Below are 26,501 nucleotides of genomic sequence, written 5' to 3' on the forward strand. Positions count from 1 at the left end.
TTCAAAGATTTTATTTATTTATTCATGAGAGACACAGAGAGAGAGAGAGAGAGAGAGAGGCAGAGACATAGGCAGAGGGAGAAGCAGGCACCATCCAGGGAGCCCAATGTTGGACTCCGTCCCGGGACTCCGGGATCATGCCCTGAGCTGACGGCAGACACTCACACGCTGAGCCACCCAGGTGTCCTGTATAGGTTTTTTGTCAGATTTATGTACTGTACTTTCTTTCAGTTTGTGGCTTGTCTACTCATTTTCTTTTTTTTTTTTTTTTTAATTTTTATTTATTTATGATAGTCACACACAGAGAGAGAGAGAGAGAGAGGCAGAGGCAGAGGCAGAGGCAGAGGGAGAAGCAGGCTCCATGCACCAGAAGCCCGACGTGGGATTCGATCCCGGGTCTCCAGGATCATGCCCTGGGCCAAAGGCAGGCGCTAAACCGCTGCGCCACCCAGGGATCCCTGTCTACTCATTTTCTTAACGGTATCTTCTAGTAGGCAGAACTTTTAGGTGTTTGGTTTGTTTTTTTTGTTTTTGTTTTGATAGAGTGTGAGTGAGAGAGCGTAGCAGAGAAAAGGGCAGAGGAAAAGGGAGAAACATACTCCCTGCTAAGCAGGGAGCCCCAAAGTGAGGCTTGATCCCAGATCACCAGGAGTCACTTAACCCACTGAGCCACCCAGGCTCCCCAGAACTTTCATTAAAGGTTTATAGTAGCTCAGTTTATCATTCCCCCACCCTGGACTTTGGTGGTTAGAGCGTTTTTGCCTTTTATAATAAATTTTTGCCTATCGTGAGGTTATCAATATATTTTTTTTAAGATTTTATTTATTTATTCATGAGAGACACACACACACAGAGAGAGGCAGACACACAGGCAGAGGGAGAAGCAGGCTCCATGCAGGGAGCCTGACGTGGGACTCGATCCTGGGTCTCCAGAATCACACCCCGGGCTGCAGGCGGCGCCAAACCACTGCGCCACCGGGGCTGCCCTCTATTTTCTTCTAAAAGCTTTACGGCTCTGGTTCTGATGTTTGGGATGCTCATCACTGATTACTTTTATGTATGGAATAGTGAAACTCAGGTTTGTAATTTTCCAGTTGAATATCTAGTGGCATTATTTTTGGTATTTCTCATTTATAAGACTTTCCCATCTCAATTGACTCAATCCTCATGTTCACATTCTTAATATAGGGCTGTGGACATCGCTAACCAATAAAATCTGTCATTGGTCATAGGTTGGTAATGAGTCCCTACAGATAAGTTGATACTCAAGTGTGATGTAGTTAGTTCTTAAACTTTACTTAATTTCCCCCTTTCCTGCAATGAAAGTAATTATTTATTTATTTATTTGTTTGGTTAATTTATTTTTTTTTAAGTAATTATTTAGATGGAAGTAAATGTTTCTGTTTCCTTGAAAGGAAATTTTTTTCTTTTTTCTTTTTTTTTTTTTTTAAGATGTCATTTATTTATTCATAGAGATGCAGAGAGAGAGAGGCAGAGACACAGGCAGAGGGAGAAGCAGGTTCCATACAGAGAGCCTGACATGGGACTCGATCCAGGGTCTCCAGATCACGCCCTGGGCTGCAGACAGCGCTAAACCGCTGCGCCACCGGGGCTGCCCTCATTTCTGTTTTTTACAGACATTATTCATTATCTTTGCTTTGGGTGAAAGAACTTACTATTAAGAAAATAGTTTAATAAATTCTTTTTTTTATTTTATTTTATTTTTAATTTTTATTTATTTATGATAGTCACACAGAGAGAGAGAGAGAGGCAGAGACACAGGCAGAGAGAGAAGCAGGCTCCATTCACCGGGAGCCCGATGTGGGATTCGATCCCGGGTCTCCAGGATCACGCCCTGGGCCAAAGGCAGGTGCCAAACCGCTGCGCCACCCAGGGATCCCTAGTAAATTCTTGAGTAGCTAATTTTAGAGGTTTGGATGGGAGGTAAAATTATAAAGGTCATTTCAATAGCATGTGCCTGTAATCTGAAAGAGTTATTGTCAGATTTTTTTTCCAATGGCTTTACACTTATGAGAGAATGGGGGTAACTGTCTCTTAGGTTTTCTTCCACAAATGGTTTTATTTCTCCATATTTGATTAATGGATTATAGGACTAGGTAAATTTTGATTAAGTTTTCTGATAAATAGAAGGTAACAGCATTATGTATCAAACTTCTAATTAAGCTTGTTTCTTTACAGAAAGAAAGCTCCTCTTCTAATCTCTGTGTAGAAGACCTTCAGAAAAACAAAGATTCAAATAGTATAATTAAAGATAGATTGTCTCAAACAGTTAGGCAGAACACTAAATTCTTTTTTGACCCAGTTCGGAAATGTAATGGACAGCCAGTACCCTTTCAGCAACCAAAACACTTCACAGGAGGAGTGATGCGATGGTACCAAGTGGAAGGCATGGAATGGCTTAGGGTAATGAATTCTTAATTTTAATACAAGATACTGGTTCATTCTACATAATAACCTATTTTTTTTTAATTTTTTATTTTATTTAATCATGAGAGACACACACAGAGAGAGAGGCACAGGCAGAGGGAGAAGCAGGCTCCACGCAGGGAGCCTGATGTGGGACTTGATCCTGGGTCTCCAGGATCACGCCCTGGGCTGAAGGCGGCGCTAACCCGCTGAGCCACCGGGCCTGCCCCATAATAACCTATTAATGTGCTGTACCACAACTTGAGTTGTTCCAAGTTTCGTTTTTTTTAAGATTTTATTTACTTATTTGACAGAGCACAAGCAGGGGGAGCTGCAGGCAGAGAGAGAGGGAGAAGTAGGCTCTCCGCGGAGCAGAGAGCCCAACATGGCACTTGATCCCAGGATCGGCATCATAACCTGAGCCAAAGGCGGACACTTAACTGACTTAGCCACCCAGGCACCCCTCAAGTTTCATTATTAAATGTGAAACTTTTGTGTGTAGATACTTTCTAATTTATCTACACTAAATTTTATTCAAGTGTTTTATTCAAGTCTGCCAGCATTTTTTTATGGCTTTGATAACCAACTTCCCACAATTGTTATTATAACAATGAATGTCAGTCTTACCATAATTACCATCTTTGAGTAAAAAGAAGAAATAAACTATTGCTAATCCAACAGGTGTTTATATCAGAATTTAAATACATTGTGTATTATTTTGTCCAGATGCTTTGGGAAAATGGAATTAATGGCATTTTAGCAGATGAAATGGGATTGGGGAAGACAGTTCAATGCATTGCTACAATCGCATTGATGATTCAGAGAGGAGTACCTGGACCTTTTCTTGTATGTGGCCCTTTGTCTACACTTCCTAACTGGATGGCTGAATTCCAGAGGTTTACACCAGATGTAAGCTGTGTTTCCTTTTGTTGACTATATTATAGTTTCACATATTTTATTTTGTTGCCTCAATTGTAGAATTGTTACTATAATTATATGGTTTCTGCACTACAGAAACACTATCTTGAGGATTTTTTAAGTTTATTTAAGTAATCTGTACACTCAGGATGGGGCTTAAAGTCATGACCTCGAGATCAAGAGCTGCATGCTCCTCTGAGCCAGCCAGGCACCTGTACTTGAGTTATTTTTCAAATTTTAGCAAAATCCACATTATGTGTATATGGAAGAATAGGTATTAGTAATCTCAAATATTTGCCAAATATATCCCTGGATCATTTTCAGTGCATTGGATAATTTCATTCACTTAAGACTGAACTTAAAGAGAAATTATTTCTCTTTCTATGGTGTTTTCCTTCCATTTATACGTATCATCTTAGCCATATCCTTGCCTTACACCTGATTTGTTTTTATGGCTTGTTTTCTCTTACAGTAGTAGAATATTAGAGGGAATTGACTCATTTTGCTATAGACAGAGCTAAGATTAAATTATCTTTTTTTTCCTCCTAAATGATTAATTGTATATTTTCCAAATTTTTGATATTTGCATTTTATTCTAAAGTTTGTTATAAATCAATATAAAATCTTTTAGATTCCTACTATGTTGTATCATGGGACCCAGCAGGAACGTCGAAAATTGGTAAAGAATATTCACAAGCGAAAAGGGACACTGCAGATTCATCCTGTGGTAATTACTTCATTTGAAATAGCCATGAGAGACCGAAATGCATTACAGGTACGATTGGTTTCTATTAAACTCTTAGTAATCCACAAACCACATTTTTCTTAGTTCATAGCACTTTCTTACCATCCAATAAGCATTTGTGTAATTTTTTTTTTTTCTGGTGAAAGCAATAGATTGTGTTCTACAGATTCTTCTAGAAACCATAAGTTTATATTAATAGATTGAGAGAAGATTGTAGTCTAACAAGAATTTAAAAAGTTGATGGCACTTGACCTATAGCTATAATATCAGCTTGTCATAAATCTAATCTGAGTATGTTACAGATACCTGACTTATGTTTTAAGTATATAGAACTTGTCCATTTAATTTTAATTAAGTAAGAATAGAATATATGAAGACAAGTTATTTTTATACTACTTCTGGATATATGGCATACCTGTTTTTTGTGTGTGCCATAGCTACTTATTTATCAGTGCCCACATTACAAAATAGTTGGAAAGTTAACCTTTGCTCATTGCCTCTCTGTTTTTCTTTTTCCCTGTTCATTTTTTGATATTTGCACTTTTCTATTACTGCTCCACCTATATCACATACAGGTTCTTTACTAATTTCTTTTTCCTTCCTCTGGTTGGTATATCAAATTTTACTTGTGTGCCAGAGGAAATTTGGAATATGAATTGCAATTGTGTTATTTCATAGTAAAAGCAGTATACACTGCGTGTAGGAAAAAGCATACAGACTTCAAAGCAATTCTGAGAATGCTGCTGCTGTATTAAATATTTTTATTAGTATATAGATATAATTGATACATTGTGTCTTGAAACTTCAGCTTTCTGCTAAATAATATAACATGAAGATATAATTATTTTGACCTCCCTACCTCACCCATATTAGAACAGATAACTTTCTTATCAATTCCATTTGCTAGTGGCTAGAATTTTTGTAATTCTCCCTTTCACTGAACTTAGGATATCATTTTTTTAGATGTTATTTATTTATTTATTTGACAGATAAGAGAGAGCCAGAGAGCACAAGGAATGGCAGAGGTTGAGGGATAAGCAGACTTCGCCCTTAGCAGGGAACCCGACATGGGGCTTAATCCCCGGACCCTGTGATCATGACCTGAGCCAAAGGCAAATACTTAACTGGCTGAGCCACCCATGTGCCCCTTAGGATATCATTTTAAGGATCTTCACTTTCAGGGTGCAGGGCTCCTATTTATTGCTGAGTGGCAGCAGAAATATCTGTTAATAAATCATTTTTCAGAACCCTCATTTCTGTTGAATTGGGTTTTCTCTTTGCATTCGTATATTCATTTATATTTGTTTGGCTTTTTTATGGTAGATGTGTTATAGTGAGAGGTTTATTCAGGTTATTTGGTATTACCGGCAAAAGAAATCTCAAGTTGTTTTTCTTTTTAAAAAGTCAGTAGGGGCAGCCCCGGTGGCACAGCGTTTTAACGCTGCCTGCAGCCTGGGGTGTGATCCTGGAGACCCAGGATCAGGTCCCACATTGGGCTCCCTGCATGGAGCCTGCTTCTCCCTCTGCCTGTGTCTCTGCCTCTCTGCCTGCCTCTCTCTCTCTCTCTGCCTCTGAATAAATAAAAAATAAAGAACACAAGAAAGAAGTGTTGACAAGTATGTTTTCTACATACTTGTTTAAAAAAAAATAAAGTCAGTATTATGTTAAAAAAAAAAAGCTTTTTTGTTCTGCTATAAATGTAGTAAAATGAAATGCAAAAAATGCCCCATTTCATACTCTTCCCCTAATTTGCCAATCCTATTCTCCGAGGATACCTACTTGGAGATGAACTTTATGCTTGCCTGATCAAGATAAAAGAGAAAGTACAGATAATAAAAATAAGATTTTTTTGTCATTTTTGCTTTTTCTACAGGTTTTTTTTTTCTCCTTTGATATTATAATGCTCTGAATAAGATTGTGGTTTTGTTGTTTTTACTTTTTTTTTTTACCAGGTTTTGAAAAATGAGAAATTAAAATAATTTTGGGCCGCCCAGGTGACTTAGCAGTTTAGCGCTGCCTTCAGCCCAGGGCCTGATTCTGAAGACCCAGGATCGAGTCCCGCGTTGGGCTCCCTGCATGGAGTCTGCTTCTCCTTCTGCCTGTGTTTCTGCCTTTCTCTCTCTCTCTCTCTCTCTCTGTCATGATAAATAAATAAAATCTTTTTTAAAAATTAAAATAATTTTTATGATATCTTAATGAAAATAGATGGGTGGCTTTCTGTGAGGATAGAAATTACTAAAACTGCCTCCAGATGAAAGGGAAATGCTAAACTAACCCAATAGTTATGTAAGAAATGGAGAACACCTTGAGAGTGTCAATTTCAGATGTAGGCCTCAAGAATGAAAATTGTCTTAATTTTTCAGAGCATGTGGAACATGCTATAAATATATAAAAGTTTTTAGTTCTTTTTTAGGAATTTAGTATAACACTAATTAAAACCTGACAAAGCATTACACAGGGGAAACTCAGACTGCTGGTTTTGTTTTTTGTTTCATTGTTTTTAAGATTTATTTATTTTCTGAGAGAGAATGAGAGAGAGCACAAGTGGGAGGGATAGAGTAAGAAGGAAAGAGAATCCCAAACAGACTCCACACTTGAGTGCAAAGGCCAATGCGTGGCTTAGTCTCATGACCCTGAGATCACAATCTAAACCAATATCAAATTGGACACTTAACAAACTGCACCCCCCAGGCCAACTGAAGACTTGACCTCTTTGACTAAAGAATGTGAATTAAAAATTTTTTAATAAATAATCTAAAAGTAGATGGATATTAATTAGACATAGCCAACTGAGGTCTATTTTTTTTTTAAGATTTTATTTATTTATTCATGAGAGATGCAAAGGGAGAAGCAGGCTCCACGCGCAGGGAGCCTGATATGAGACTGGATCCCGGGACTCCAGGATCGCGCCTCGGGCCAAAGGCAGGCGTTAAACCACTAAGCCACCCAGGGATCTCCTGAGGTCTATTTTAGAAACACAGGTATACATCAGTTTTAGGGAATTTATTTATCCTTTTAATAGATCAGAGGAAAATAAGATCATCTCAGTAGATACAGAAATGTTATTTGATAAAGTTAAACATCCATCCCTGGTTTTATTTTTAGAATTGTTTTTAGGAAAAATTGTGAGATCATCATTTTAAAGTTTTTCCCTAAATTCCTTTTCTAGCACTGCTATTGGAAATACTTAATAGTAGATGAAGGACACAGGATTAAAAACATGAAATGCCGTCTAATCAGGGAGTTAAAACGATTCAATGCAGATAACAAGCTTCTTTTGACTGGTACTCCCTTGCAAAACAATTTGTCAGAACTTTGGTCATTGCTAAACTTTTTGTTGCCAGATGTATTTGATGACTTGAAAAGGTAGGTAAGCCAATTATTTAACTATTTTCTATACCTCTTTCTAACCTACTCAAACCTGTGCTCTTAGTTAGAATTACCTCCTTTCTTCTAGGTTGTTGGATTAAAATGATAGCTTTTTGGCAAGTTCTATTGACATCAATTATATGTCAATATAATTGATTTATGTGATAGGTTAACTTGTAATCATTTTTTTGTCTTACAGCTTTGAATCTTGGTTTGATATCACTAGTCTTTCTGAAACTGCTGAAGATATTATTGCTAAAGAAAGAGAACAGAATGTATTGCATATGCTGCACCAGGTTATGACTTTGTCTTACTCTTCTTAATGTGGACTCCTAGAATAAAAAAGGAACCCCCTAGATTAATGAACCTCTCAGATTTACTTTCTCCCTTGCTTTTCCCTACCCCCGAAGTCACTTTATAACAGAGCTCAAAGTGCTTTTCAAAATTTTGTCCTTTTCATGTAGATGCCTTTTATCCCTGTGGTTATTCATAGGTTTATCAGCCAAAAAATGAGTGTTTTTTACCCAGTGTTTGCCAGTAATATTTGAGTAATTCACTTCCTTGCATGATCCATATTTTTTTCCTGCAGTCTTCACCCATCCTTCTTTTCTTCTTGACTTTATTTATTTATTTTTTTAATTTTTTATTTATTTATGATAGTCACACACAGAAAGAGAGAGGCAGAGACACAGGCAGAGGGAGAAGCAGGCTCCATGCACCGGGAGCCCGACGTGGGATTCGATCCCGGGTCTCCAGGATCGCACCCTGGGCCAAAGGCAGGCGCCAAACCGCTGCGCCACCCAGGGATCCCTTCTTCTTGACTTTAGACAAACATAATCCAACAAAGATCTAGTCATTTTCATATGTGAGCCTAAAAACTTCTCAATTGTGCTTTGACAGTTGTATTCAAAATCCATTATAATTTTTTTCTTTAAAGTTTACATATTCATGATAAAAATGTGAAATAGTACAAAAATGGCAAGTAAAAATAAAATCCCAAATCATACTTTCCCTACCAAATCATTTGTATTTTTTTCCCTGATAATTGGTGTATTTGTTTCTGGGCTCCTATTTACAGATTTTTTTTTCTTTCTTAAACTGCTAGTAATTCCTCTCTGTCACTGGTAAGGTCTCTCTGTGCTTGGCTCTATACCTGTGGAGTATTTAAGTACAAAGCCCTAAAATGAATTTTCTTTATGTAAGTCAGTTATCAATTCATATTTCAAGGTAAGGTTATAAAGGATATACAATTAAAAGAACTCTTGTTTCTGTGTTTATAAATGTGAAAATTACATGTCCTCACACAACAGTAAGATGAATAAAAGGAATTTTAAGCTTGAAGTTTTAGAACTTCTAGTTTGTTGTATTTTGGAGCCCAACATGGGGCTTGAAATCAAGACCCTGAGATGAAGATCTGAGCTAAAATCAAAGTCGGATGCTTAAGGAGTTGAGCTACCCAGGCACCCCTGAAGTTTAAGAACCCCGGGAAGGAAACTCATTTCTACATCCATTTCTACATTCACACATCCATATGTGTTAGGTTTTTTGTTTGTTTGTTTTTTAAAGATTTTACTTATTCATAAGAGACCCACACACAGAGAGAGAGGCAGAGAAGCAGGTTCCACTGTAGGGAACCTGATGCGGGACCCGATCCCGGGACACCAGCATCACGCCCTGATTCGAAGGCAGGCACTCAACTGCTGAGTCCCCCAAGCATCCTGGTGTGTTAGTTTTCTACTAGTCCAAAACCTCACTTTAAATGCTGTGGGCTGTAACTTTAATCCTAAGAGGCATTAATGTCATCTTCTATTTTTTCAAATATTCAAGATATATTAGAGTTTCTGAAAAATTGGTAAATTTTGAAATGTTTTAGATAAAAACTATGAGTTTGTCATGTGGTCTGGTCTGAAGAAATTTCAAGAAGATATTTTATCTCTCCTTTCAAAACTTAATAGTATTTATAAAGGAAAAAAGAGAAGGGACAAAGAGGTATGTGGAGAGAGTATTCCCTGAAAGCATAAGAATGCTTAACATTCACATGTTTTATTTATGTTTAAATTTTAGATTCTAACACCTTTCTTACTGAGAAGACTAAAATCTGATGTTGCTCTTGAAGTTCCTCCTAAACGAGAAGTAGTTGTTTATGCACCACTTTCAAAGAAACAAGAGATCTTTTATACAGCCATTGTGAACCGTACAATTGCAAACATGTTTGGATGCAGTGAGGTAGAGTGTAGATTTGAAATAAACTATAAATAACAGTTGGCATTGGAAATTTCGTGGTTGATTTTAATCTTAGTGCTTATTACCTCTTTTTAGGACTTGTAGAGGGTAACTAGTTCTAACTAGCATATAAAGCATAAGTTGAATTACAAAAATTGTCACCTAGTAATTCTGTGATCCTACTAAAATTCAGTTGATGGCTCATGCATTAATTGCTTTATAGTTATCTGGAATGTTTGTTAAAATTTGTTATTGTGTCCTAGATTAACCCTGATCATGCTATTTGGGGATTGGACTTATATTTGAACAAGCACATAGTAAGAGTTTTCTCAGCTAGACCAGTCTCCCCTCCACGTACATAATCCCTTTATAGGAAGTGATTGATCTCCAAAAAATTTAATAGAATACCTTATTTGAAAGAACAACCTTCTTTAGTCACCTACCATATTATAAAAGATTAAAGTGGAATGTGATTATAACTAAAGTGTAGAAGACCTTTATTTTATTTTTTTTTAAGATTTTATTTATTTATTCATGAGAGACACAAAGAGAGAGAGAGAGGCAGAGACACAGGCAGAGGAAGAAGCAGGCTCCATGCAAGGAGCCTGACGTGGGACTCGATTCCGGGTCTCCAGGATCACAACCTGGACCGAAGGCGGCAGTAAACCGCTGAGCCACTGGGGCTGCCCTAGAAGACCTTTAAATTATGTTTATGTAAATTATGTTTCAAAACATTAGTGGCTCTATACATTTCTGTTTTGTACAACTATTCTCTTCCCCAATTTTTATTATAATTAAAGGGAGGATATGTCTTTTTAGCTACTAGAACTTTATAATCATTACTTAATATGAGGAATTTCATTGCAGTGTTAAAGCCAAAGAAATACTCTCTAACGCAAATATGTGGAGTCCCTTAATTTAGCCCTAAGTTATTAAATTTCTTTATATAAGTTCAAAACCGTTACATCATCCTTAATTTTTTCTGCGAATATATGAAAGCATTTACCCTAATTCTCTGATACTGTCGTAAGCATTAAAATAATTCGACTTCACATGACATTTGCAGTTGGCCAAAATTTATAGATCCTTGATTTTATGCCTTTGGAAATCACTAAACTTGATGATGAAAGACAATTATTTTTTTCTTATGTCTAAAAACATTTGCACATTAAAGAAATTACAACCCACTTTGTATATGTTTAGAATTTAAGGGTATAGCTTTTTAAACATACATTCCTTTTTAAATTCACTTTTAGAAAGAAACCGTTGAGCTAAGTCCCACTGGACGACCAAGACGGCGAGCCAGAAAGTCAATAAATTACAGCAAAATAGATGATTTCCCTAATGAATTGGAAAAACTGATCAGTCAAATGCAGCCAGAAGTAGACCGAGAAAGGTGTGAGTTTAAAATAAATTTAAGTATTCTTTAAACTGATCCTTTTTGTCTTTCTCACATTCATGGATTATGTTTTTGGTAGAGCTGTTGTGGAAACAAATATCCCTGTGGAATCTGAAGTTAATCTGAAACTGCAGAATATAATGATGCTCCTTCGTAAGTGTTGTAATCATCCATATTTGATTGAATACCCTATAGACCCAGTCACACAGGAGTTTAAGGTGAATACCATTTAATAGTGTACTGTTCTGATTTCTGTAATTCATTCTTCGTCTCTCTCTCTCTACCATCCTCCCTTTCTCCCTCAACTCAAATAAATTAATAAATCTTTAAAAAAAGAATAAACTCCGACATCTGTGCAGTAAGTTTAAACTTACAGTTCTCCTATTATAAAATACCCTTTCAGGGGCACCTGGGTGACTCAGTTGGTGATGCATCTGCCTTTGGCTCAGGTCCTGATCATGGCGTCCTGGGATTGAGCCCAGTGCCAGGCTCTCTGCTCAGTGAGGAGTCTTCCTCTTCTCTCTCTGCTCCTCTGCCCCCACTCATGTTCTCTCTCTCTCTCTCAAATAAATAAATAAAATCTTTTTATTTTTTAGATTTTATTTATTCATGAGAGACAGAGAGGCAGAGGGAGAAGCACACTCCCTATGAGGAGCCTGATGTGGGACTTGGTCCTAGGACCCTGGGATCACGACCTGAGCGAAGGCAGACACTCCACCACTGAGCTACCCACGTGGCCCAAATAAAATTTTTTTTAAAAATAAAGCATTTGGGAGAGGAGCGGGGAGGATAAATCAAGGGGGGACTTCATTTGATTTCCATTTTTGTGAAGTCATTTATTTTTTTGAGGGAGTATGTGTGTGTAAACAGGAGAGGGGCAGAGGGAGAGAGAATCTTAAGCTGCCTCCATGCTCAGTGTGGAGCCCCATGTGGGGCTTGATCTCATGATTCTGAGATCATGACCTGAACTGAAATCAAGAGTTGGGTGCTTAACCGATTGAGCTATCCAGGTGCCCTCAATTTTAAATTCTAGAGTGTGTCTTTCCTTGAGAAAGAACTATCTTCTGATTTAAAAAGATCAAATAATAAGGTCAATTTTTCTTTAAGATTTTATTTATTTATTCATGAAACACAGAGAGGCAGAGACACAGACAAAGGGAGAAGCAGGCTCCATGCAGGAAGCCTGGTGTGTGGGACTTGATCCTAGAACCCCGGGATCACACCCTGAGTCAAAGACCGACGCTAAACTGCTGAGCCACCCAGGCAGGCGTCCCTCAATTTTTTTTTTTTAATTTAAAGTTTAATGGGGACTTGTCATTGAAAATGAACTATTTACCTGGATTTTATTTTGATAAAAGACAGATTACTAGTAATTATTGTGACTGATTTTTCTGTTCTTCTTTGCCTGCTTTTAAGATTGATGAAGAATTGGTAACAAATTCTGGGAAATTCTTAATTTTGGATCGAATGCTGCCAGAACTAAAAGCCAGAGGTCACAAGGTGGTACTTTTGATTGGATTTTTGGTTGCTTAATTACCTCTTATTAATTGATACAGATACTATGATATATTTAAATTTCAGGTGCTGCTTTTTTCACAAATGACAAGAATGTTGGACATTTTGATGGATTATTGCCACTTCAGAAATTTCAACTTTAGCAGGCTTGATGGATCCATGTCTTATTCAGAGAGAGAAAAAAATGTAAGAATGCTTACATCATACGTACCAAATTCTCTTTTGTAACTGTCTTGATTTCTAATGTAATGTTCAGAGTAGACCCTCAAATTGGTAGACTAAACACCTTGTAGCAGGGTCAAAAATATAAGCATTTTTATTTAGTAAGCCTTAATGTTTCTTAAATTATGTATATTTTCTGGTCCAACTTGACTTAATATCCTACTTCACTACCACTGTGACTGTAAGGATATTGAGATAACCAGATCTTTTTTTCTTTTTTTTTTTTTTTTTTTTTAATTTATGATAGTCACACAGAGAGAGAGAGGCAGAGACACAGGCAGAGGGAGAAGCAGGCTCCATGCACCAGGAGCCCGACGTGGGATTCGATCCTGGGTCTCCAGGATCACGCCCTGGGCCAAAGGCAGGCGCTAAACCGCTGCGCCACCCAGGGATCCCACCAGATCTTTTTTTCTCCTGAGTTTGGCTCTTCCCTCTACTCCAACATTTCACTAGAAATTTAAACTCTATAGCAGTTGAAGAATTTTACAGGAACCACCTGTAAATCCACCGAGAACCTGCTGTTAGCCTATCCTATTCCTTTTTTGTCACATACATGTGATCAAGAATCAGTCCATTTCTGTATCTACTTAACATTTTATCTTTTGGGGGATATTTCAAAATAAATTATAGATGATACTTCTATTTCAGCATATTTTGTCTTTTTGGGTAAATTTTACATATCCTGAGGTGAATAAAGGAAAGTGTTTATTTTCTGAGTTTTAATGAATGTATATATGTGTGACCCAAACTCCTATCAAGGTACAACAACTTAACATCAGCTCAGAAAGTTCTCTCAGGCAACCTACCTGCCTACCCCATCTCCTGGGAAACCACTTGGGGTTTTTGTTGTTGTTCAGTCCTTATATCTTAAGAAAAGATGACCTAAGCTTTAAAAAAAATAGTATTATTAAATATTCTTCCTTAAACTTCCCTTGTGATGTGTGAGTTTTCTTTTTTAACAAAAATATCTTTTATTTATTTATTTATTTATTTACTTACTTATTTACTTATTTATTTTTATTCATGAGAGACCCAAAGAGGCAGAGACACAGGCAGAGGGAGAAGCAGGTCCCATGCAAGGAGCCCGATGTGGGACTCGATCCCGGGTCTCCAGGATCATGCCCTGGGCCTAAGGCGGCACCAAACCACCAAGCCACCCGGGCTGCTCCTTCCCCCCCTTTTTAAGAATTTATTTATTTATTTATTAGAGTGAAAGAGAACATAAGCAGGGGGAGCCGCAGAGAGGTGGATAAGAATCAGGCTCCCTCTACAGGGAGCCAGATGTGAGGCTCCACCCCAGGGTCAGAGATCATGACCTGAGCCTCCAGTAGACACTTGACCAACTAAGCCACACGAGTGCCCCAACAAAAATGTCCTTAATAAAAGAGGGGCTTGGAAAACAAATGAAATTAACCTAAGCAAAAGATGTTTATAAGCTAATTATTTGCTAGATCTGAATGATTGATTCAGTCTCCAGTGGATACACCTTTTAATTGTTATAACAAAATAATTTTCCTCTTTGGTTCTTTTGGTTAGCGTTAGTTCTGTTTTTATTTCTAATGCTCATTGCTATGATTTATTAGAGTGAAAGGGTACAGGTTAAAATCAGCAAAAAGGGGCAGCTTGGGTGGCTCAATGGTTTAGCGCCACCTTCAGCCTAGGATGTGGTTCTGGAGTCCTGGGATTAAGTCCAACATCGGGCTCCCCGCACAGAGCCTGCTTCTCCCTCTCTCTGCCTGTGTCTCTGCCTCTCTGTCTTTCATGAATAAATAAATAAATAAATCTTAAAAAAAAAAATCAGCAAAAAGTTGACTCACATAGGGTGAAGTCTAGGAGAAACTAGATGTGAGTTTTCAGTGAGGTCACATAGGCAGCATTTAATTGTCCCAGCAGCAGTTTGTAACTGCACATGTGAAGTAAGCCAGAGAAGCTCATTGAGCCTTGGTGTGCAGGGTTTCCATTGAAGGTTAGTCACATAGGCATTATGTATCTGTGTGACTGGCCTGAGTTACCCAGTCTCAAGGCCCTCTAAAGATCAAATTGATTAGAGTGCTTCCCCGGTTTACTGTCTTAACCTGGGCAGTAGGTATGCTTAGCGATTTTTTTTTTTTTTTTAATTTCATGGGAGGGGAGTCTGATAACTTTCTTTTTTTCAGCAAATTGGTCTTTTTCAACTTTCATGACTTCTGGGTTTTTCAGTATTTATTTACTCCATATTGAAAGTGCTGTAGATACTGAAGAATTCATACTTAGTTTGAAGAATGCTGGTTATTCTTTACTTTTTTTTTTTTTTTTTTTTCTGCTTTTAGATGCACAGCTTCAACACAGATCCAGATGTATTTATCTTCTTAGTGAGTACACGAGCTGGTGGCCTGGGCATTAATTTGACTGCAGCAGATACAGTTATCATTTATGATAGTGATTGGGTAAGTTGGAAGTATGGCAATATACTGTTATATTTCCATTCTGAACTTTTTATCTTTCAATGTGCATTTTGCGGTTTTATCTATTATCTTTCATTGTATGCTTTGCAGTTTTGTTTATCTGTTTTGAAAGGGTATCCCATCTTAAGACAAAAATCATTACCAAGTGCCCTGTATGTAAAGACTTGAACATATTTTATCATTGGAACCATTCTAGAAATCTAAAATGAGTTAGGAGACTTTAAAAGATTCGATTGGATCATGCATTTGACTTTACCCATTTAGTAGGAGTTTAAATAACTTTAATGTTAAACTGTTAAATATTGGGACCCCTGGGTGGCTCAGCGGTTGAACATCTGCCTTTGACTCAGGGCATGCTTCTGGAGTCCCGGGATCGAGTGCCGCATCAGGCTCCCTGCATGGAGCCTGCTTCTCCCTCTTTGTAGGTCTCTGTCTCTCTCTCTCTCTCTCTGTCTCTCATGAATAAATAAATAAAATCTTTAAAATAATAATAAATAAACTGTTAAATATTATTAAATATTATTTTTCTCTATCACTTTAAGAATCCTCAGTCGGATCTTCAGGCCCAAGATAGATGTCATAGAATTGGTCAGACAAAGCCAGTTGTTGTATATCGTCTTGTCACAGCAAATACTATCGATCAGAAAATTGTGGAAAGAGCAGCTGCTAAAAGAAAACTGGAAAAGTTGATCATCCACAAAAGTAAATAATACTTTGTAGTACTTTTCTTATTTCAGTTGTCTGTTGTATATTGTGAGATTTCATTACTGTTATTTTCTTGTAATAGAAATTGGCACAACTTAGTGTAGGATTTAGAGTTAGTGAAGAGGTCGCTCAGTTAGGTCAGCATCTGACTCTCGATCTCACCTCAGGTCTTGATCTTAGGGTCGTGAGTTAAAGTCCCATATTTGGTTCCATGCTGGGCCTGAAGTCTACTTAAAAAAATAAATAGTGGGGAATTTACAGCTGTAAAGACCTATACTAGGTTTGTATGACTATAAACAGAAATGAAGAAAAAACTAATGGTAGTATCTAGATAAGGAGCAGAGGGGGCAGAGAAAACTCCAGGACACTTTCAAAGTGCTATATCTTAACCTCTGTCCTGGGGATTTGGCATGATGTTAATGCTTATTCTTGGTAAGAGATTACCTGCCAAAAGACTTTACGAAGACTTCAAGCCACTTCTTACAAGTCCAGTATACTAAATACTAAAAATACATTGAAGTAGCGCTATTAAAAATGTATTTACTTGGTTGAACTCACTTTTTCAAAAAATATTTGGCTCTAGAACATTCTTTTCATCATTTTAAACCTAGTATTTTTTAAATAGTGTGTTTTTATTTTTGAAGATGGGGAGAGAAGATTGCGGGGATAGACAGGGAGGGAGAGAGAAAATCTCAAGCAGGCTCCATGCCCAGCATGGACCCCACCCAATGCAAGCCTTAGTCTCACAACCCTGAGATCATGACCCGGGCTGAAATCAAGAGGAATACTTAACCGACGGAGTCACCCAGGCACAAATACAGTGTTTATAAACTAGAAAAGATTCTGAGAAGTAGGGGAAGTAGAGTAAGTAAGGCATTGGTGTTTTATATTTTGTTCCCTAAGATTCTACTTTTATTTGTGTAATATCAAATTCTATTTGGAGAAATTGGCTCTATGGCTATCTTAACAAAAGTTGAAAACATCTATAAGTTGTGAAGCCTAGAGAAATAGGAACATGATAATGTTGAAAATCACTATCAGTTTGTTTTCTACTACTTTTCTACCTGCTTTCTACTTAAATACTTTGTCTCACATATATGACTGAAGGAAATGTGGGTTAGCTTTTAGAAATCTTCAGTTTAACTTGACTGAACATTTAGATTGTACTTGGAATTTACACTGGAGGAAAAAAGAACTTTTCTAATAAGATTTTGTGCAAATTAAAATTTTTTCACCTGTGTTTATTTAGAAATTTTAGTGATGAGATAAATTTTCTTTATGGACTATAATTTAAATTCAGTAAAGTGTATGTCTAGTTTTCTTTTCCCAATTCCGTTTTCAGCATTTTGAAAAATTTATATCAAAAAACAATTTGAAAGGAATTTTTTAAGTACTGACTTTGTTGAGGTAATATACATACAGTAAAATACTGATGGTAAGTGTACAGATTCATGGATTTTGACAAATGTATACACTTGTAACTATTCTCCAGATCAAGGTAACAAAGCTCTGGTTCATCCAAAAGCATTTCCTTGTGCATCATTTTCCATGTTCCCTTGTCTCTCAGTAAAAGGCAATCACTGTTTCAGTTTCTGCCACATAGAGAAGTTTTCCTAATCTCATATGTGAATTCATTTGTATGTATGGAGCTACTTTTGTTCATAGTATTTTAAGATTTGTTGATGTGTGTATTAGAAGTTAATAGTTTATCCATTCTTTATTAATGTTTAAATTGTTTTCTAGATTTTGTTTTTTATGAGTAAGGTGCTCTTGTTTGCTCAAGAGTTTGTGGACATATGCCTTTGTTCTTGGTCTTTGAATGAGTGTATGTTTACCTATAGGAAATTGCTAAACTTTTCCCCAAGTGGGCATACCATTTTATACTTCTACCAGCAGAGTATGAGAGTTGTGGTTGCTTTTCTTCCTTATTAACACTTGACTTTGCTTGTTGTTTTTAACATAAGCCATTCTTTACTGGTTTGTAATGTATATTTTGGCTTTAAAAGTAATTTTCAGTGTTTTCAATTTCTTGAAAATTTTTTCTAGATCATTTCAAAGGTGGTCAGTCTGGATTAAATCAATCTAAGAATTTCTTAGACCCTAAGGAATTAATGGAATTATTAAAATCTAGAGATTATGAAAGGTAAGCCTTTTTTTTAACTTGAGAAAAATGTAATTCAGTTTTGATTTATCATAAGGACTTGAATATTTTGTTTCCTTACAGGGAAGTAAAGGGATCAAGAGAGAAGGTCATTAGTGATAAAGATCTGGAGTTGTTGCTAGATCGAAGTGATCTCATTGGCAAGTATCATGCTTTTATTTTCTTTAACAGAAACTGAAACAGTCATGTAAGAAGAGAGAATAGTAATACTATACTCTTATATGTAATTCATTCAGCCACTAGTCCATATTTTTTTTCATTGTGAAAATTTTGTCAGAATCTTTAAATTATGAGATTTTACTCTTTCACTCAGGCATCTTTTACTGAGAACATGTCTTTAAACATGGTCACTATGTCGTAATTACGTTATTACATTTAAGAAAACTGACACTAAACCTTTGATATCATCTACCTAGGCCATGTCAAGATTTCCCCAGTGGTCTCAAATCTTTAAATTCAGGATCCAGATTTCACTGTTGACTCTCTTTTCTTCCGTAACACCTTCCTCACTTTTACCATGTCATTGACAAAAACTGAATTGTTTGTTTTATATAATGACCTACATTCTGGAATTGGCTGGGTTTTTTTGTTTGTTTACCCCTTTTGTATTGTTCTTTGATTTGTTCCTCAGTCTACTTATTTTCTGAAAAGTGGTAATAGCTATGTACATAGCTATACAAGCTTAGATCCAGGTTCCATTTCTTAGGAATACTTTGTTCTTTCTCTCTTTGAGAAAAGCACTTGTTAGCATTTATTTATTTATTTAGGTTTTATTTATTTATTCATGAGAGACCGAGAGAGAGAGAGAGAGAGAGAGAGAGAGAGAGAGAGAGTCAGAGACACAGGCAGAGGGGAAGCAGGCTCCATGCAGGGAGCCCGACGTGGGACTCGATTCTGGGTCTCCAGGATCACACGCCGGGCTGCAGGTGGCGCTAAACTGCTGCGCCACAGGGGCTGCCCACTTGTTAGAGTTTAATGAGTCTCCTTCCATTTGGCTTTAAGCTACCAGGACATCCCCCACCACTACCACCACTATTAATCTTCTCAGCTCTTCTGCTAAAGAATTTAACCTTCTGTGATGACAGGCTGATTTGGGAGCTTTCCCTTCTGCAGAACTTTGTGACTTGATTGCATTTTGTCAGTCGTAGAATCAGTTTCAGTCTTGTTTTTCCTGCATTTATTTGCCAGTGTCTGTTCACTAATAAAGGTTGGCAGATGTGCAGAAGGTCCGACTCCTCTTTAAGTGGTAATGCACCATACCAGCTTTCCCAAAGTAACCTGGGTGATGTTTTTTGAAGTTGATCCTGCGTTGATGCTACCAGCATTACCCTGGCCTTCTGGGTGCTGTTGGTACTTGTCATTTTGGTTGTGGTTCACATCCTGACATTTCCAGGTCTTCCATAGTCTGGGTGCTATTTTATTTTACTTTTTAAGATTTTATTTATTTATTTATTCGAGAGAGAGAGAGAGAGAGGCAGAGACACAGGCAGAGAGAGAAGCAGGCTCCGTGCCGGGAGCCTGATGCAGGACTCGATCCCGGGTCTCCAGGACCACGTCCTGGGCCGAAGGCAACCACTAAACCGCAAAGCCACCTAGGGATCCCCATGGATGCTATTTTAGCAGCCAAGACAAAGGAACTGTTGTAGTTTAAATCCTCCCAGGAGGCACATATATCTGAGTTTCTCCTTTTTAGTGAGCTAAGATTAGCCAGCTGATTCAGGCTGATCTTATTATAAAGTTCTATGTTCTATTTAACCTGATGGTTTTAGTTAAGAATTTTTCCCTATCAACTCTTTGGTTACTCTGTACAGGATAAATTGTTTCTTTTATTTATCAATCTTTAGAATAATGAGTTGATGCCTACAATGGTAACCATAAATTATCTTGAAAACAAATATACTAAATATTTTTAGCTCATCATTTCCTAATTAGTTTATAACAGTACTAATATCTATGCTCTCGATTGTGTGTATTGTATCTATAGAGTAGAAATACTAAATAATGGTGTACTACTGCATATCTTTTCCGAACCCTAGTTCAACACTGTTATGGTGGTAGCTTGGTATTGATGATGGTAGGGATATTTAATACCATAGAGATAGGAAAAAAACTACAAATCAGGGCCTTTTGGTGGGCAGGGCATCAGGGAAGTGGATTATTAAACATTTATGAGCACATTACTGAGTTTAGTTTCATGGTGTCTTCAACTTCGTTTCAAATACCTCTTCTTTTTATATATTCTAGATGTAAATCCTTTATCCAATACGTGTTTTTTTGTTTTGTTTTTTTCCCCCTAAATTCTGCACCCAGTGTAGTTCTCAAACCTATGACCCTGAGATCAAGAGTCACGTGCTCTACCTACTGAGCCAGCCAGGCACCCCTTGTCTTGCACTTTTCTTAATTAGTGTCTTTTGAAGGTCAAAAATGTTTAATTTTGATAAAGTCTAGATCTTTTTTTGTTACTACTCATGATTTTGATGTCATGTGTAAGTAATCTTTGCCTGGTGAAGGTCATGGTGTTTTCTTTGAAGAATTACAGTTTTAGTTCTTGGATCTGAGTTAATGTTTCTGTGTAGAGTATGAGGTAAAAGTTTAAATTTCTTGTGCATATTGCACCATTTGTTGAAAAGACTATTCTTTCCCTATCGAATTGCCTTGACACTGTTATTATAAGTCAATTGATCATAAATCTTCAGGTTTAATTGTGTACTATGAATTCTGGCCCCTTCGTCTGTTTGTCAGTCCTATGCCACTAGCACACTGTCTTGATTATAGCTTTGTGGTCAATATTGAAACTGAAGAGTGAATCCAATTTTGTTCTTTTTCTTTCTTTTCAATTTTGTTCTTTTTCAAAATAAGTTTTAGCTATTTTGAATTCTTTGCATGTTTAGTTTCAAATATTCATGAAAAAATAAGAGAAAGATGAGTCCTATGGCCAAATCTTAAATATATTATCAAATAAAAATCAGCCATATAGGGGTCCCTAGCTGACTTAGTCTGTGAAGTGTACAACTCTTGATCTTGGGGTGTAGGTTCAAACCCTGCATTAGGTATAGAGATTATACAAAAATTTAAATCTTTCACCTCCATTTTTCTTAAATTAGATATGGAGAATAATGGGCAGCCTGGGTGGCTCAGCGGTTTAGCGCTGCCTTCAGCCCAGGGCGTGATCCTGGAGACCCGGGATCTAGTTCCACATCAGGCTCCCTGCATGGGGCCTGCTTCTTCCTCTGCCTGTGTCTTTGTGCCTCTCTCTCTCTCTCTCTCTCTCTCTCTCACATGAATAAATAAATAAATATCTTTTTTAAAAAAGATAGGGAGAAGAATGTTGTTAATCTGGTAAAATGCATTCATCCAGTAAATTCCTAAAATCAAGAGCAATCAAGGATAACAGCTCTCATTCCCACTGTACAGTATACAACATTGTATAATTTACAAGGAAGTCCTAACTAATGGTATAAAATAAAATAGGTAGGGGAGTAGTAATTGGTTTTAGTGTAGTATTTGCAGATAATATAATCATCTCCATAGAAAGTTAGGGAATTTAGAGATTTTTAAAATAGAAGTTGAGGGGATCCCTGGGTGGTGCAGCGGTTTGGCGCCTGCCTTTGGCCCAGGGCGCGATCCCGGAGACCCGGGATCGAATCCCACATCGGGTTCCCGGTGCATGGAGCCTGCTTCTCCCTCTGCCTGTGTCTCTGCCTCTCTCTCTCTCTCTCTCTCTGTGACTATCATAAATAAATAAATTAAAAAAAAAATAGAAGTTGAGAAGGTTGCTAATAATTAATAGTATGTGTATCAGCAATAATTATTTTGAAAATCAGATGTTTCAGGGGCACCTGGGTGGCTCAGTGGTTGAGTGTCTGCCTTTGGCTCAGGTTGTGGTCCTGGGGTCCTAGGATCAAGCTCTGCTTCAGGCTTCGCATGAGGAGCCTGCTTTTCCCTCTGCCTATGTCTCTGCCTCTTTCTGTGTGTGTCTGATTGATTGATTGATAGAATATTAAAAAAAAAAAAAAAGGAAAGGAAAGAAAATAAGATGATTCCAATAGCTTCTTTAAGGCCATTATGGGCAAAATTATGAAGCCTAGAAGGACTGAATAAATGTACATGATTTAACTATATTCATGGAGGTGAATTATGAATATAGGTAAATATGTACATGTTAAAGGATAAGTCATTCTTCCCTAACTTAATAGTCTTTATATGATTTTCTAATTAAAACCCCAATAGGGGATCTCTGGGTGGCTCAGCAGTTTGACATCTGCCTTCGGCCCGGGGCATGGTCCTGGGGTCCCGGGATCGAGTCCCGTTTCGGGCTCCTTGCATTGGAGCCTGCTTCTCCCCTCTGCCTGTGTCTCTGCCTCTCTCTCTCTCTCTCTCTCTCTCTCTGTGTGTGTCTCTAATGAATAAATAAATAAAATCTTAAAAAAAATAAAGCCCCAATATGTCTCTTTAAAGAACTATGACAGGCAGTTTTCAAAATTTATATGGAAGATTAGTAAAGGCCAAAGAGCCAGGACAATTTTGAAGAACAAAATATTCCATACCATGTATTAAGATAAAATTTAAAATATATATATAAATTTTTTTTAAGATTTTATTTATTCATGAGAGAGAGAGACAGGCAGAGACACAGGCAGACGGATAAGCAGGCTCCTATATAAAATCTTAAAAAAAAAAAAAAAAGGACACCTGGGTGGCTCAGTGGTTGAGCCATCTGCCTTTGGCTCAGGACATGATCCCAGAGTCCCGGGATCGAGTCCCACATCGGGCTCCCTGCATGGAGCCTGCTTCTCCCTCTGCCTGTCTCTGTCTCTCATGAATAAATTAATATAATCTTGAAATAAATAAAGGTCATAATAATCAAGACCAGAATTAGCATATGATAGGATAAGTGGACCAGTGGTTTGGTGAATCCAGAAAGTCAACCAAACTTGAATGGAAAATCAGTAAATGACAGAAATGGCAATTCAGACTAGAGAGAGGGAATTCCTATTATTCAAATGCATGATATAAGGACATTTCTAATCAACATCTGAGAGACCTCATACTCAACAAATTCTTTTTTTTTTTTTTTTTTTTTCCAACAAATTCTACATAGATTAATCTAACTGGTCAAAACCTAAATATTAAAAGCGAAACTTTTTAAAAATAGGCATATATATGTATGATTTTATTTTATTATTTTTTAAAGATTTTATTTATTCATTCATGAGAGACACAGGGAGAGAGAGAGTCAGAAACACAGGTAGAGGGAGAAGCGGGCCCCATGCAGGGAGCCCAATGTGGGACTCTCCGGCCTCCAGGATCACGCCCTGGGCCGAAGGAAGCATCAAACCTCTGAGCCAGCCAGGGGATCCCCTATATGTATGATTTTAAAACAGGAAAAGAATTTTTTTTTTTAAGTTTATTTTAAGATTTTATTTCTTTATTCATGAGAGGCAGAGACACAGGCAGAGGGAGAAGCAGGCTTCGTGCAGGGAGCCACCCAGGCGTCTGAGGGAAAGAATTAAGGTACAAAATTAAATCAATAGATTTTATTGCTTTAAAGACTTGTATGAAAACAGATGATATCATAAACAGAGATTAGAGACAAACCACAGAAATATTTGCAACACATACAGATAACTAAAAGCAAGAAAAATGGACAACTTGAGTGGTTACCAGGAAAGAAGTGGCCAGTGAACATACAAAGATGTTTCAACAGCCAAAGAAATTGGAGTAATGCCATTCAAAATCAGTAGAGATTTCACTCCGTAGCTATCATTCACAAAAATGTAAAAGAGCGGGATGCCTGGGTGGCTCAGTGGCTGAGTGTTTGCTTTCAGCTCAGGGCATGATCCCCCAGGGTCCTGGGATCCAGTGCCACATTGGGCTCCCCACAGGAAGTTTGCTTCTCCCTCTCTGCCTATGTCTCTGACTCTTTCTCGATGTCTCTCATGAATAAATAAATAAAATATTTTTTTTAATAAAATCTTTTTTTAAAAAAAAATGTAAAAGACCACATATTAGCCGTGGGGGATGTGTATGAAGATAATTATCATGGTATCTTGCCTCTCAGCTTTTAAACTAACCATGATTGGGCTTTTTTTTTTTTTTTAAATATCCGAAAATGCAATTTCGAATTGGTGCTCTATACTCGTGTATCTTAAATTCAGCAGAAGTGATTTTGATTAGCAAACTGATGTTTGTTCCTTAGACGTCAGTTCTCATTGTAATAAGAGGAGTACACTTTCTCACTTTTGCTATGTTGACTATAAATGATTAAGGAATAAAGTGCCCCACATTTCTGTAGGTTTTTAAATTGTGGACAGACTCTTCTCATGACAACATATTGAACATCTCTTTTAAGATTCCTTTTTGGGTTCTTATACTTTTTAAAAAATAAATAAATATTTGTTTATATATTTTTTTCTTAGATCAAATGAATGCCTCAGGACCGATTAAAGAGAAGATGGGGATATTCAAGATACTAGAAAATTCTGAGGATTCCAGTCCTGAATGTTTGTTTTAAATTGGAGCTAAAGACTGTCTTTTTAAAGTTTAAAGTTTTTGGTTACATCTAGTGATTTACCTGTATTGGTTTTAAAATCCAGATTATCCACTTTACTTTTTTGATTGTATCAGTTTACATAATGAAACTAGTTCCATTGCATAATTAATACATAGTAATTTTATGAGCCTTATTAAGAACAGAGAAGTATTCAAAGTAACTTTAGGTTTTCCGTTAATTTTTCAGGCTCAATAATATTCTTGGGTACAGGCTGATTTGTACTTAACCACTGCCAGATTTATACAGTCTTCCTGTGGAAGTTTAATGTCTTTTTCCCCCTTTTTAGCAATACAGTTCATGGGTTTGGGGTACTTCAGTTATGGAGTAGGCTTTGATGGGGGGAAAGATTGGGATTATGCTTTCTCTTGTTTAAATAAGAAATTGTTTGATTTTAGGGTCTATTTCTATAAAATACCTTACCAAATAAATGTTTGTCTTAAGACCGTCTCATCAAATTATTTTTTCAGAAAAATAACAGCAAAAGTCTTGACTGGCATTGTTGACTTGATTTTATTCATTAGTACTATACACATATATAAAGATTTCATCTGGACATTGGTTAATGCAGAGCAGGCTCTCAAAAAAATTCCAGGGTCATGACAAAAGACCGGAAATTGGAAGTGGTAGTATATCATGCAAAACAAGAATAGAACAAGAAAGAAGAGACCCTGAAAATGTATGGTGAGGGGGGGTAAATAGTACCCGAGAGAAGAATAAAATTCATAGTATACGATAGAGGAACATAAAGGCAAAAATGGGAACAATTTAGGCCAAGTATGTGTGTGTATGTGTGTGTGTATATCAGACTATGGGGCAGAGTTCCTGAATGCTCTCTGAACCATTTCTGTGTAGGTTCTTTGTCTCTTGTGAAAACATGTTTAATGTATATTAGGTTATCTCTCCCATAGTGTAATTGAGATAGGACTCAAGAAAAACTATTTTGAGAGAATATTCAGTCTGATGAACAGACTACAGAGAGGTACTACAGAGAGGTGTGTGTTTTAAGTGGGAATGTCTACCAGTCACCCATGCTGACCAATCATCCCTGTAACTTGGTTGCTTAGTAGTTCTACTAAGAGAAACAGGCAGAGGGAGAAGCGTGTGTCTCTTAAGAATAAATAAATAAATAAAATCTTTAAAAAAAAAAAAAGTCTGCTTCATTAAACCGTGAGGTTTTTAAAAAATAAAAAAAATTAAAAACATTTAAAAAATAAAAAAAATTCTGATTTCCAGAGCCTTAAAATATTTTATTCCAAAAATTTTTAACTTTTTTTCAATTTATTTTTAAGCTACATTATTGTTCATTTTCACATGCTTTTCTTTTTTTTTTTTTAATTTTTATTTATTTATTTTATTTAGTCACACAGAGAGAGAGAGAGGCAGAGACATACGCAGAGGGAGAAGCAGGCTCCATGCACCAGGAGCCTGACCTGGGAATCGATCCCAGGTCTCCAGGATCGTGCCCTGGGCCAAAGGCAGGCGCCAAACTGCTGAGCCACCCAGGGATCCCTTCACATGCTTTTCATACACACTCTTAAGTTTTAGATGGCACTTTCTTCAGTGAATGTTGGCTCTAGTCTACAGTGAGTACATCCATTGCTAGTATTTTAAATTATAGCGCAATACTGTTTTGGGTGCCTTTTTTGAGCCAAAAGACTTAGGAGTTACGTTTCCAAGTAATTGCTCTATTTAAGTTCACATTTTGTTTTTAATTATCCTGAAATGGGATTATAGGAAATGATGTCCATTACAGTAATTTTTTTTTTAAAGATTGAGACTCTCTTGTAGTCCAAAATGATGAATTTTGTTACATGGTCACC

At 37.0% G+C, this 26,501-nt stretch overlaps 1 protein-coding gene across 3 annotated transcripts in view; it reads left to right on the forward strand.

The window, feature by feature from the left end:
* Window positions 1–25,121, forward strand: part of HELLS (helicase, lymphoid specific) — a 44,677-nt gene extending 19,556 nt beyond the window's left edge. For 2 of the 3 annotated variants that reach the window (XM_049103037.1, XM_025466581.3), the window contains 15 exons: window positions 2,200–2,424; window positions 3,154–3,336; window positions 3,977–4,120; window positions 7,260–7,456; window positions 7,659–7,755; window positions 9,524–9,685; window positions 10,939–11,078; window positions 11,161–11,299; window positions 12,498–12,581; window positions 12,663–12,782; window positions 15,128–15,244; window positions 15,805–15,964; window positions 18,014–18,110; window positions 18,192–18,268; window positions 24,548–25,121. In XM_049103037.1, coding sequence (XP_048958994.1) covers window positions 2,200–2,424; window positions 3,154–3,336; window positions 3,977–4,120; window positions 7,260–7,456; window positions 7,659–7,755; window positions 9,524–9,685; window positions 10,939–11,078; window positions 11,161–11,299; window positions 12,498–12,581; window positions 12,663–12,782; window positions 15,128–15,244; window positions 15,805–15,964; window positions 18,014–18,110; window positions 18,192–18,268; window positions 24,548–24,642 — 2,037 coding nt within the window. In that variant the 3' untranslated portion in view covers window positions 24,643–25,121. Of the gene's footprint in view, window positions 1–2,199; window positions 2,425–3,153; window positions 3,337–3,976; window positions 4,121–7,259; window positions 7,457–7,658; window positions 7,756–9,523; window positions 9,686–10,938; window positions 11,079–11,160; window positions 11,300–12,497; window positions 12,582–12,662; window positions 12,783–15,127; window positions 15,245–15,804; window positions 15,965–18,013; window positions 18,111–18,191; window positions 18,269–24,547 lie in introns of those variants that run through there. The other variant, XM_049103038.1, reaches the window with a different exon arrangement.
* Window positions 25,122–26,501: the final 1,380 nt, after the last annotated feature.

This window comes from Canis lupus, chromosome 28 (assembly GCF_003254725.2).
Source record: "Canis lupus dingo isolate Sandy chromosome 28, ASM325472v2, whole genome shotgun sequence".
NCBI lineage: Eukaryota > Metazoa > Chordata > Mammalia > Carnivora > Canidae > Canis > Canis lupus.